The sequence below is a fragment of the Chanodichthys erythropterus genome, chromosome 15, assembly GCF_024489055.1.
Source record: "Chanodichthys erythropterus isolate Z2021 chromosome 15, ASM2448905v1, whole genome shotgun sequence".
NCBI classification, from domain to species: domain Eukaryota; kingdom Metazoa; phylum Chordata; class Actinopteri; order Cypriniformes; family Xenocyprididae; genus Chanodichthys; species Chanodichthys erythropterus.
In genome coordinates this window covers 41,001,247-41,013,297 of record NC_090235.1, presented here as the reverse complement: position 1 = coordinate 41,013,297, position 12,051 = coordinate 41,001,247, and the positions used below count along the sequence as shown (strand labels likewise).

The 12,051-nt window shown below is 37.0% G+C and overlaps 1 protein-coding gene across 4 annotated transcripts in view; it reads right to left on the bottom strand.

The window, feature by feature from the left end:
• cenpa (histone H3-like centromeric protein A) overlaps nucleotides 1-11,294 on the bottom strand; it is a 103,349-nt gene extending 92,055 nt beyond the window's left edge. For 2 of the 4 annotated variants that reach the window (XM_067361501.1, XM_067361499.1), the window contains exons 1-4: nucleotides 11,149-11,294; nucleotides 10,720-10,862; nucleotides 8,286-8,401; nucleotides 8,069-8,143 (exon numbers count right to left, since the gene is read on the bottom strand). In XM_067361501.1, coding sequence (XP_067217602.1) covers nucleotides 8,069-8,143; nucleotides 8,286-8,401; nucleotides 10,720-10,834 — 306 coding nt within the window. In that variant the 5' untranslated portion in view covers nucleotides 10,835-10,862; nucleotides 11,149-11,294. Of the gene's footprint in view, nucleotides 1-8,064; nucleotides 8,144-8,285; nucleotides 8,402-10,719; nucleotides 10,863-11,148 lie in introns of all 4 variants that reach the window. The other 2 variants (XM_067361503.1, XM_067361500.1) reach the window with 2 other exon arrangements.
• Between the last annotated feature and the right edge of the window lie 757 nt (nucleotides 11,295-12,051).

Here is a 12,051-nt window from a genome sequence, read left to right as displayed (position 1 = left end):
AATGTTGGAGTTGTAGTGCAGTGCGGAGCAAGAAGAGCAAAAACAGCAGAAATTGAATGTACATGAAAAACAGCTGGTTCAGAAGTAGAGGTAAGAGTGAACTCAAAAATGACCAGAAGCTTCTTGGGATGATAAAGGAATTGAAATGACAACATTACAATTTTAAAAAGTTGCCCCAAGTGGGATTTGAACCCACAGTCTTTGTATCATGTGTCTGTCACTCAACTCACACAGCTGTCAGAGTTCAGTAGTTCATGAGAATGAACTCACAATGAAGAGCAACACAGCATACATTTCATGCACTCAAATGTCTGAGTTGTAGTCCAATGCAGAGCAAGAAGAGCAAAAAGAGCAGAAATTGAATGTACATGAAAAACAGCTGGTTCAGAAGTAGAGGTAAGAGTGAACTCAAAATGACCAGAAGCTGAGATGAAAATGAACAGAATTAACAAAAATAGATTTATTTCTAATTAGAAGAAGAAAGACTAGTACAATACTTATTGGGATAATAAAGGAATTGAAATGACAACATTAAAAACAATTTTATAAAGTTGACCTACACGGGACTCGAACCCACAGTCTCTGGATCATGTGTCTGTCACTCAACTCTGTGCGCCACTGGGCAGACAGTGTCACAATGCTGTCGGAGTTTAGTAGTTCATGAGAATGAACTCACAATCAATAAATTTTATAAAAATGCACCATATGTTATAATTATAAATTTTAGTTTAGATCATTCACAGAAACATTAAATATCAGGAACAGAAGCAATTTGTACAAAATAACCATTTAGCATGCTAAGCTAATTAACATAAGACAACAAACACAAGCAAAGACACATTCAGAGAGGAATATCTCAGGAACGATAGTGAACATCAAAAATCCGTTTGGTCATTTCTGTGCAGCTCGGTCCAAAGATCACCTGAGCTGATATGGCGGACAGGTACATTTAAGGAAAATGACAAATGACACATCATTGGATTTTCAAAAGTTATAAGCGTTTTTGCAAAAAACATTATATCTGTGGAACAGATTGAAACTTCTCAGGTACCTTCAGGACCTTCTGATAGTCATACATACCAATATTTGCGAAGATATGTCAAATTATTTAAAAGATATTGCAATTTATGACAAAATCCCAAATGGCGGACACATGGTTCATCCGATGTTGACACATTCAATATCCAAGGATTCGGCATGGCCCAAGGAATCCATAGACACTAATAGGGATGTGCGGTATACCGGTACTGGAAAAATACCGGTATTTATTATATTTCAAACGGTTCAATATCATAATTTAGCTCATTTCGGTATTTTATGTGCTGCTGTTTCGAAGTTCACCGCTAGGCGGCAGTGTGCTACTCAAACAGACGCGAAGCGGCAAATGCGACAGCAATACACGATGGATCAAACAGTTAATTCTACACGCCCAAAACTAATCAACAAAGACAGCAGTAGGAGTGAAATATGGCATTACTTTGCCTACAAAAGTGATGATAAAGGTGAAGCAACAGACCTCAATGCACCAATCTGCAAACGCTGCTTTAAATCATGTGTTGCCACGGGAGGCAACACATCAAATCTAGCAAAGCACTTATCATTTGCTCATCCCGATTTGTTCAAAGAGTTCAGAGATCGACAGGTGAGTCCATAATTCAACTGATTTAATTTAATTGTTGCAAACAATCATATATTAATTAAATTTGAATGAATAAAGAGATTATTAATATTAATATTAGTATTAGGCCTAGTGATAGTAATATCAAGGGCATATTACTGCCGCTGTGGCGACTCCTAGAGGAAGCAGCCGAGAAAGTAATAGAAATAGTAATAGCCTATGAATATTACTAATATGAACACTTTACAATAAAGCTACATTTGTCAAAACTCATGAGGTAACCTGACCCAACAGTATTATAGCATTTATTAATCTAGGTCAATCATTAATTATTTATAAATATACTAATACATGTTTAGCATATTAACATTACTTTGTGCATTAAACTAATATGAACCCAAACACAAACCTTACAATAACCAAGATTAATAAATGTTATAAATGTTGATTGTTCTCTGTTGTTGTTGCATGACAGATAATTTATGTATTTCTCCTTTTGACACCCATAGAAAGGAACAAAAAAAGCTCCTTTGGCTTCAGGTAGCCAGCCTACTATTTCAGAAGTACTAGTGGAAACAAGTAAATATGAAAGCCACTCCAAACAAGCAAAAAGTCTCAACAGGGCTGTTGCAGAGTTCATTTGCATTGACCAAATTCCTATTTCTGTTGTTGATAAAAAAGGGTTCAGAAACCTTGTGAAACAGCTTGACAGAAGATATGAGATGCCAGGGAGAAAATACTTTACTGAGAAAGAGATTCCCACTTTGTTCAGTGAAACAAAGTTGTGATTCAAGCACAGACCGTCCAACCAGCCTTACTTTGCTTGTACAACTGACCTTTGGACAAGTCGAACAGTAGACTCATATATGGCTGTGACCATTCAGTTTATTAGTGACACTTGGGAAATGCAGTCCTGGTGTCTTGTTTGTGCAGCAATGCAGTGGAATCACAACTGACAATGCATCCTCAAACATCAAAGCATTTAAGGGGAAGTCTTACCACTGGGTTCCTTGCTTTGGCCACAACCTACATCTGGCAGTGAACAAGGCTACAAGCCTGGACCGTGTGGCATCATGTCTGTCAATGCTTAGAAAGACTATATGTGCATTTTCTAGATCTAACAAAATGACACGGCTTTTAAAAGAAAAGCAACAGCTCCTTCACATCCCAGAGCACAAGCTGGTTCATGATGAACCTACCCGCTGGGGTTCAAAACTTCAGTTTTATTTTTCCTAACATGAAAATTTAACCTATGTGTCCTGTAGGGTTTTGTTGTTGTTGTTGTTGTTTTTTTTTACATTTTGTTTGCACCATGTGATAAAAGAGAGAGATTTTTTTTTTTCAAAATCAAAATTTAAACTATATTCCCTGAACGTAGGTTTTGTTACATTTTATTTACACATTTGTTACTGCAGAGTTTTAAGCAGTTTATTAATAAAATTGTTTCAATTCACTCTGACTTTCTTTTGAGGCTGGTTATTTGTCACCTATGGTATCGATTTAGTATCGATACCGAGGTATTAGATTCTGGTATCGTACCGAAGCCAAAATTGTGGTATCGGAACATCTCTAGACACTAAGATCTTGATTTTCTGACAAAGTGTTCAAAAGTTATTGGCCAATATAGCAATTTTCCAGATCTCATGACCTGTAGGTGGCGCTGTTCCCAAATTTGGCATGGAACCTCAGATCATTGTCTTGATCAAGTGTACCAATTTTTGTTTCGATTGCTCAAAGATTAGCCGAGATACAGCCTCTATAGCAATTTCGGGTCCACCTCGTTAACTTCATGACATCATAACTTTTTTATTTACCAGTAAGTCAAAAAATTCTGTTCAGTCATTTCTGTAAAATAAATATTTCTGTAATGTAAAATGTTGAACAGCATCAGCATGACGAGACAAATCAGAATTACTTTTTTCTAGAGCAAATGGTTCAAATGTTATAACCTTTAGAATAGTGAATTTTTGAACTGGTGGTGCCGCTATAGAGTTGGTTCTACATACTCCAAATTTGGTCCAATCACTTTTCATGAGCATCTCTACAAGTCTGCCAAATTTCATCATTTTCTCATGTTCCGTTGATAGGGCTGCCATAGACTCCCATTGGGGAAGAAGAATAATAATGAATCTAACAGATACAATAGGGCATGCAACGTCACCTGGCGGCCCGCGGGCCAAATCCGGCCCGCCAGAGATTTCCATCCGGCCCCCAGAATACTGAATTCAGGAATAGCCTTGTAAGAGGAAAAAGTTTAGGGCTGGTCCGAATACCATTTTTTGATGAACATCGACTATTCGACGCTTCGGAGAGAGGGGCTGAACATATTTTTCTCTCTAATAAAAGGCAGGAATCTGTGTCTGTATGTCCATTTGCATTTTTATTATTTCGAGAACCGTTCATCCAATCGACTTCACAAGGGAGTGCAGTGTCGCATTTGGTGCAATATAGATGGACACGCGAGACGCGACACATTAAGAATTAATAAACTGCTGAGACGCTCACGCAGCCAGTGTGTCGCCGGCCTTATTCAAGGGGGAATGAGAACCGTTTTTTATTTTTAAATCTAACGAAACAAAAGCCTTCTGAAAAGTAGATTGTGCCATAGCCTGCCTTCAGTCAAGAATGACGATGAACGCGTTCTCTCATTGAGCATCTTTCATTGTTTCACATGGTCATTTTTTCACAAATGTCAAAATTTTCCTTGCCTGGGATTTGCGCACAATTGTGTGACATTGATGGACAGCTTGACAGCCTCACAAATATGAAGCCTAAAATATCGATATCGCCCCCTGGTGGCTTGCTGCAGTACAGGTAATATGTAAAAAATAACAAATTTGGAATTAGAATTAGTATATCAAATAATAACATATTAGGATACAATTCGAATTTTATTTATATTACGAGTATCTGGCCCTTACAGTGTCTGCAGTGAAAAATTCTGGCCCTTGGACAAATATAGTTGATGACCCCTGCAATAGGGGCTAAAGCACCTTCGGTGCTTGGCCCCTAATAAAACTAACGGATACAATAGGGGCTATAGCACCTTCGGTGCAAGGCCCCTAATAATAATAAGAAAACAATTACAATAGGGGCTACAGCTAATAAAACTACAGGCTAATAAAACTAACGGATACAAGAGGGATACATAATAAATATCTGCAACCAGTATCAGAATTGGCCAATTTGCTTGTAAAAAATAAATAATCAGAAACTAAATTGGCCACAAAAAAAAAAAAATACTAAATACAATCTGGGCTGTCTTTTTCTATCAAGTAGATCTTGTCTTTCATAAAGGTCGAGGTCAGGGATCTTGGGCTTAAAAAGGTTGGTGACCACTGCCCTAATGTCTAGATTACTTTCCCTTGTTCAATCCCTTGTGGTTTGTGGTATTCTCCTGCATGTTCATTGAGAGTGTTTAGATTATTAATAAAGCCTGTTGTTTTTGAATCTCCTTCGTCTTTGTGCCTGTTGATCATATTGTAACACTTATTTACATAGCAAAAATTAAATAATTAAAAAAAGGGTAAAAAAAAAAAAAAAATCAAATATCGAGCTACTCAAATCAACAAGGGAAATTCCTTCACTGTGATAGACCTATAATTCATATTTCCCTTTGAGCTCATTTCCTACAATATTTAAATTTCACGGGTGAAGAAGTGTTTCTTGTGTGTCTTGTAACTATAGAAATGTGATGACTGCATAACACTTTTTAAGCTACTTTAAATCATTAAATTATTGTTAGTTATTTTTAGGAGTGAGGTACTGATCTCATGTCGTTCCACACCCGTAAGACCTTTGTTCATCTTCAGAACACAAATTAAGATATTTTTGATAAAATCTGATGGCTCAGTAAGGCCTCTATTGCCAGCAAGATAATTAACACTTTCAGATGCCCAGAAAGGTATTAAAAACATATTTAAAACAGTTCATGCAAGTATAGTGGTATAAAGAATACTTTTTGTGTGCCAAAATTCAAAATATTGACTTTAACAATATCTAGCGATGGCCGATTTCAAAACACTGCTTCGAAGCTTTATAAAACTTTTGTTTCGAATCAGTAGTTCAGATCACGTATTAAACTAAAAACTTAAGTCACATGAACTATTGAAATTCCGAAACACTTATGACATAAAGCCTTGTTTACTGAAATCACGTGACTTTGGCGCTCCAAACCACTGATTCAAAACAAAAGATTCGTAAAGCTTCGAAGCAGTGTTTTGTAATTGGCCATCACTAGATATTGTTGAAAAGTCATCATTTTGTGCACAAAAAAAAAAAAAAAAAAGTATTCTTGTCACTTTATAATATTGAGTACTCACATGAACTGTTTTAAAGGGTTAGTTCACCCAATCAGCGGTTCGGAGCGCCAAAGTGATTTCAGCAGTTTGCCGGTTTGACACACCATCCGAATCATGATTCGACACAAAAGATTCATAACGCTCCGAAGCTTAATGAAGCAGTGTTTTTAAATGGGCCATCATATAAGTCGTCATTTTGATTTTTTTTTTTGGTACACCAAAAATATTCTCGTCACTTTATAATATTAATATTGAACCACTGTACTCACATGAACTGATTTATTATGTTTTTAGTACATTAATGGATCTTGAGAGAGGAAGTGTCTATGCAGGCATCACTGAGCCATCGGATTTCAACAAAAATATCTTAATTTATGTTCCGAAGATTAACAAAGGTCTCACGGGTGTGGAACGGCATGAGGGTGAGTAATAAATTATAATATGTCTTTAGTAGCTTTCTGGGCATCTGAAAGTGTTAATTATCTTGCTGGCAACAGAGGATGAACAAAGGTCTTGCGGGTGTAGAAAAACATGAGGGTGAGTAATAAATGACATAATTTTCAATTTTTGGGTGATCTAACCCTTTAAGGACAACAGTTTCATTTTTTTTTCTTCTTTCTTTTTTTTTTTTAATTTGGGGTTATTATATACCTGCATATTCACTGACATTCACACTACATAGACATTTTTTCCTTCAAAACAAAACTAAATAGTTTGCCTTTATGGATACTGTGAAGTAGGGGTGTGCGATATCACGATTTTTGATCGTGACAAGCAGGGCAGGGCGAGAGACGTGAGAGAACGGCGCAAGGCCGGTGGCATGATTGCTAAGGAGCATCAGCTGTGCACTGCACCGGTCTTGTATCTCTCACAGAGGAGCTCCGGAAGTATAAAAGGAGGAGCGACGAAAGTGAAGGACGAGAGAGGACCAGGCCTGGATTTGTGTTATGTTTTTATTATGTTTGTGTGTGCGGCAGTTGTCAGTGAGGGACATTTATTTTTTGTTTATTTTGTATTCAAGTGTGTTGAATGTCCGACAGTTCCCGCCGCCTTCTTCCTTATATATGGACTGCGTTACATTAGTGTCAAAACCCGGGAAGGAGGATGCGGGAACCTGCGAACATTCAACACACCTGCTTGTCACATTGACCGTGAACAATTAAAATGTCTCCACAATCTGCTTTTGAAGAAATATCCTAGTATCGTTCTACAGTGCATTCTATCAGTTCTGGCGCCTTCGTCTCAACATACTGTACAACGCGACATACATTCACATCACGTTAACGCACAAGTAGGGTTACGATCACGTGACAGTGCAGTTATTCACAATCATAAAAGTTTATTATTTGCATGTGTTTTAAAGCCTTGCTGGTTAAACATGAATGACATGCCTATGTTCTGACATGCGCTTTTCTGTGTGCGTACACCCGAAGTGCATGCACACTAAAAGCCTGTCAAACAGTGCTTGAGCAATAAATTTGTTATCTTTTTTGCGTCTTATTGCGCCTTATCTTAAACTGTCAAACACACACAAGGTTTACATAAACACAATTGGTTACATCTTAAGTGAACGTAAACTAGTTGAGAGAAAACCGGATGCGTGTCTGTATATTAGATCCATGCATGAGGACTTAAAGTGATAGCAGACTAATAAACCTGCTTCCGCTTGTCATAAATGTTAATCAAACAACAAAAGACAAAGAGAAAATCACTTACTGCTCTTCACTGAATAACTTCAGTAGCTTTAATACGAATAAGTATTATGCATAATTTTTTACAGTGAAGTCTATGTAGCATTTTATTTTTACATTTGTGTATTAAATTTCTTACTTGAATACTACTGTTAAATACACCTACTAAAGAAAAAAAAAAGAGCACTGTTTTACATTTGTATATTATATTGTATTTGTAATGTGCATCTCTGCTCACCTACTACCATGTCCTAAATGGTCTGTCATTCTTTTTTCTTTTATATTTTGTTACCTTGTTAGGCTACATTTTTAAAATAGGGAAATTAGTTTGGTTGTACTTGTGTTTGCTTGAAAAATAGTAAAACCAACATGAAAAATCGTGATAAAATTGTGAAAAAAAAAATACATTATATAATACAATGTAAATGCAAAATAAATACTTTTTAATCATCACCTACCTCCTGTAAAGCCATTAGAGCATATCCTTGCCACATCATGTGCTCTCGACTAAATGTCTGACACACTTCTCGCACCTGTCAGGAAAAAAAAAAAAAAAACTTTTACATCACTGTTACACCTATGAAAATAGATTGTTCATGTTTAGAATTAGAATTAGTCAAAGGCTTATCATAGGGTCTAAAGTGAATGTTGAATAATGCAGAGAACCAGTAGTACCAGTCGCGAAAATGGGGCCTTTCGCAGCAACAGATCAGTAGACTTCTGATATTTGCGTATCTCCATGAGCGCGCGTGTGCCAGGGCGAAACCTGTGTTTCTTCCGTGGGGATGCTTCTAGTACAGACAACAAAAACAAAAAGGAAGTTATTTAGCTGATGCTTTGACATACAGTTCACTTTTCACAGGTTCAGTTCACCTGTAAGCAGGTCAAGCAGGGTTAACCAGGGTTAATTACTCAACTTCATGTCGTTCCAAACCCATAAGACGTCAAGGCTGCCAACGTTCACGCATTCAGCGTGAGACTCACGCAATTGACCCAATTCTTACGCTCTCACGCCACACCCCCATATTCTCAAGCAGACTCGTGCAGCAGTGAGGAAAAAAAAGAAAAAAAAGGATCTCCCGCATGATCTCGCAAAGCAACGCGCAGAGAGACCAGACAGACAGTGTACAGACTAGTGAGTTTGTGACAATTGTGAGGGAAATACACAATTTATTCCCATAAACTGCGGTTGTAGACACCCGTTCTCCCTCCCATCTGCACCGTGTGAATTGTGAACGCAGGCAGGTCAGTGAGTTACAGGGGCTCCGTGACTCCGTCCAGTTTAGGCTAGTAACTAATAGGCCTATGCTGTTATATAGTTTATAGCGGTGTGACGAGCGGGACTAAATTGTGACGAGATTTCTCGTCGAGGCGAAAAGTAGTCTCGTGATGTTGCCATGACAGAGTGTTAAAAGGATGATTAGGAAAGAATTTATTGAATATTGAGAGAGTGCGATTATGGTTGCATTTATTGTAAACTAAAGTGTTACCATAAAAATGAATAACAGTTTTCTCTTAATCTTATTAAGCACAAACAATAAGGTTTCATTTGTTAACATTAGTTAATGCACTGTGGACTATCATGAACTATCAATGAATGACTATTTTTTTATTAACTAACAGAAACAAAGATTTATAAATACTGTAGCAAAGATATTGCTCATTGTTGGTTGATGTTGGTTAATACATTAATGTTAATAAATGAGACCTTATTGTAAAATGTTACCATTTTTATTCATACTGTTTTTATTTCTATGATCAGTTTGTTGAAAGGAGTTCAGTTAGGAGGTCAAAAGTTGTAGAAGCTCATAAATCATGTACAGTAAGGTCTGAAGAGACTGAAATCATACAGAAGAGAAGTCAGTCAGTTGAGTTAGTGGCAAAACCTTTTACAGGGTTTGAGTATTGTTGTCTTTTACTGCATATGATAATTCACACTCAGAAAGTAGAACTGAAATGACATTCATTACAAGATGATTAGTTAAAACATTTCAAGTACACCTCCTGCAGACTATTTTTTCTAGTCTTGTATTTCGCCATCTTGTCTCGAGTCTCGTGAGATACCGGTCTCGTCACACCCCTAATAGTTTATATAGAATTAAGTTAGCATTAGCAGAGTTGTCTGTTTTGCAGCACTGAGCAGTTATTTTACATAACTTTATCATAAAAAAACCAGTACAAAAGCAAGCCACGCCCCTCTGTAAGCCCCACACCCAAAATCTCACTCTAAGCTTAACTCAAAAGTTGGCAGCCCTGTAAGACGTTCATCTTTGGAACACAATGAAGATCTTTTTGATGATCAGAGAACATAAAATCTCAACTGAACCTGAATGACGCATGAGAACAAACCTCTTCCGGAAGCTCAAACTTGCCGCATAACCAACCATCTCTTCAGAAAATTTGGACTAAACCACTCAATTCATATGGATTAGTTTTACGATCTCTTTATGAATGTGATTTTTTTAAGAGCCAAAGTTCTAGTTGTGAAGGCAGTCTATTGAGAGACAGAATGCTGTCAGATTTCATCAGATCTTCATTTGTGTTCCGAAGATGCTTATTGTGATGAGTAGCAATTTGTATTTAGTTGAATGAGGATCATCATTTACAGATCTATTTGACACAGATTTGATCGATAACGTAGCTTAACTGCTAAAAGAATGCTTGCTTATGTCAAATTAGCCATTGTTTGTGACTTGATTTAGTCATTATTAGTAAAAATGTTTGTTATATAATAGATTAAAGACAATTAATAAATAAATACGACTCCCAATAGTTTCTTGAAAAGTTACATTTAAAACATTTGGCACAAAACACAAATCTAACTCCATAGGTAATAGAAATTTGAGGTTAACATTTGAGACCATATTTGCTTGCGGTTGAACAATCTTATAAGAATTATATTTTAGGCTAACTATAAAATTACTACTCTCTTGAATTTTTACATGGCTGGTGTAAAACATAAATAATAACTTGATCAGAGCCCTTTGATGGGAGTCGCATTTTGCTGCTGCGCTAAACCACCTGCCCCATAAACTGCATGAAAACATTTTAGTGTGCGTAGACTGCATTACACACATTGCTAAGAGAGGGAAACCATATGAGAGCTTACCGGAGGGTCCGCTGGTCCGGCGGGTTCTGGCTGTTAAAGGTGGTGCAGGGGGAGATCTGCGTCTGGGGGTCGATGGCTTTCGCTTGTGTGCCGATTTATTGTGCCGCATGACCATACAATATCAGATTGTATACAGCACTAGACTGCAACACATCAAATGCAAATCACAGTATTCTCTTAACACACATAAAATATTTATTCTATTAGATTAGTGCGTATCCGTAAATAACCAATACGTAAATTTAAAGTGCTAATCTCACATTAATCTTCGGAAAACGTATTCTTTACTTCACATGCAACATTACAAACTATTAAAATGAATAAAAGCACAGCGATTGCGCGATGTCAGATACTTGCTCTCTATCCAGGAAAATTAAACAAAGTCGAATTTCAGGCAATCAAAACACATAAAAATAACATACTATTTACCAGAATTTAATATTGTAGTTTGAAAGTCTTCTTTCTTGCACGAATTCAAACAGTGCTTTACACCGCCCACGTATTTCCCTACCCAATGAGGGAGTTCTTCTTCTTCTTCTTTTTCGTCTTGATTTTTATGGCGGTTGGCAAACAAATTCAAGGTGCATTACCGCCACCTGCTGGTTAGGAGTGTGGACCAAGAACGCAAAGACCTTTACCTAACACCAATGAGGGAGGTAATACGCATGTGACGTTATAAGAAGACATTTTATTGGGCCACTCCTGTATTTTCTAGGGATGTATACAAAAACGCAGTTTTATTATGGTTTGTACTGCCATGTACCAGTAATAAAGTGCTAAAAATTTATATGTTTGTTCCCTTCCAAAAAATATAATGAGAGTTACATTAGAATCGCGGAGCATTAAACAAAGGGCGACGGGGAAAAAATGAGTGGACATTAGCGTAAGAAGCTTAGCGATGTGGTTCCTGTTACTTTTCTCAGCGCTGGTCAAGAGGGACCAATGGCTGAATCCCAAATAGCACACTTGTATGTACTTTCGGTCTTGTGGACTTATGCCCTGTCCAAATACCCAAACTTGCGGACTTTGCACTTGACCACTTGTCTACGTGGCGTATTTCCTGTATTTGGCCTACGTGTTCAAGTGTGTGTGTGTGTAGAACTTGTTTACCCGATGGGACACACTTAATAGTCCTGCAAAAAATGCAAGCGTTTACAGAACTTTTTTTTAAATTATTATTTTCACTACTTTGCATTTTAAAATACTCTTCTAAATGTCTAAAATGTTATGTAACGAACACTCAAATTTGAAAATTTCAAATTTAAGTGATAAAAAGCAGTTTCAGATGATGCACAAAATACACATAGCCTACTAATCTTTGCATCAATAAAA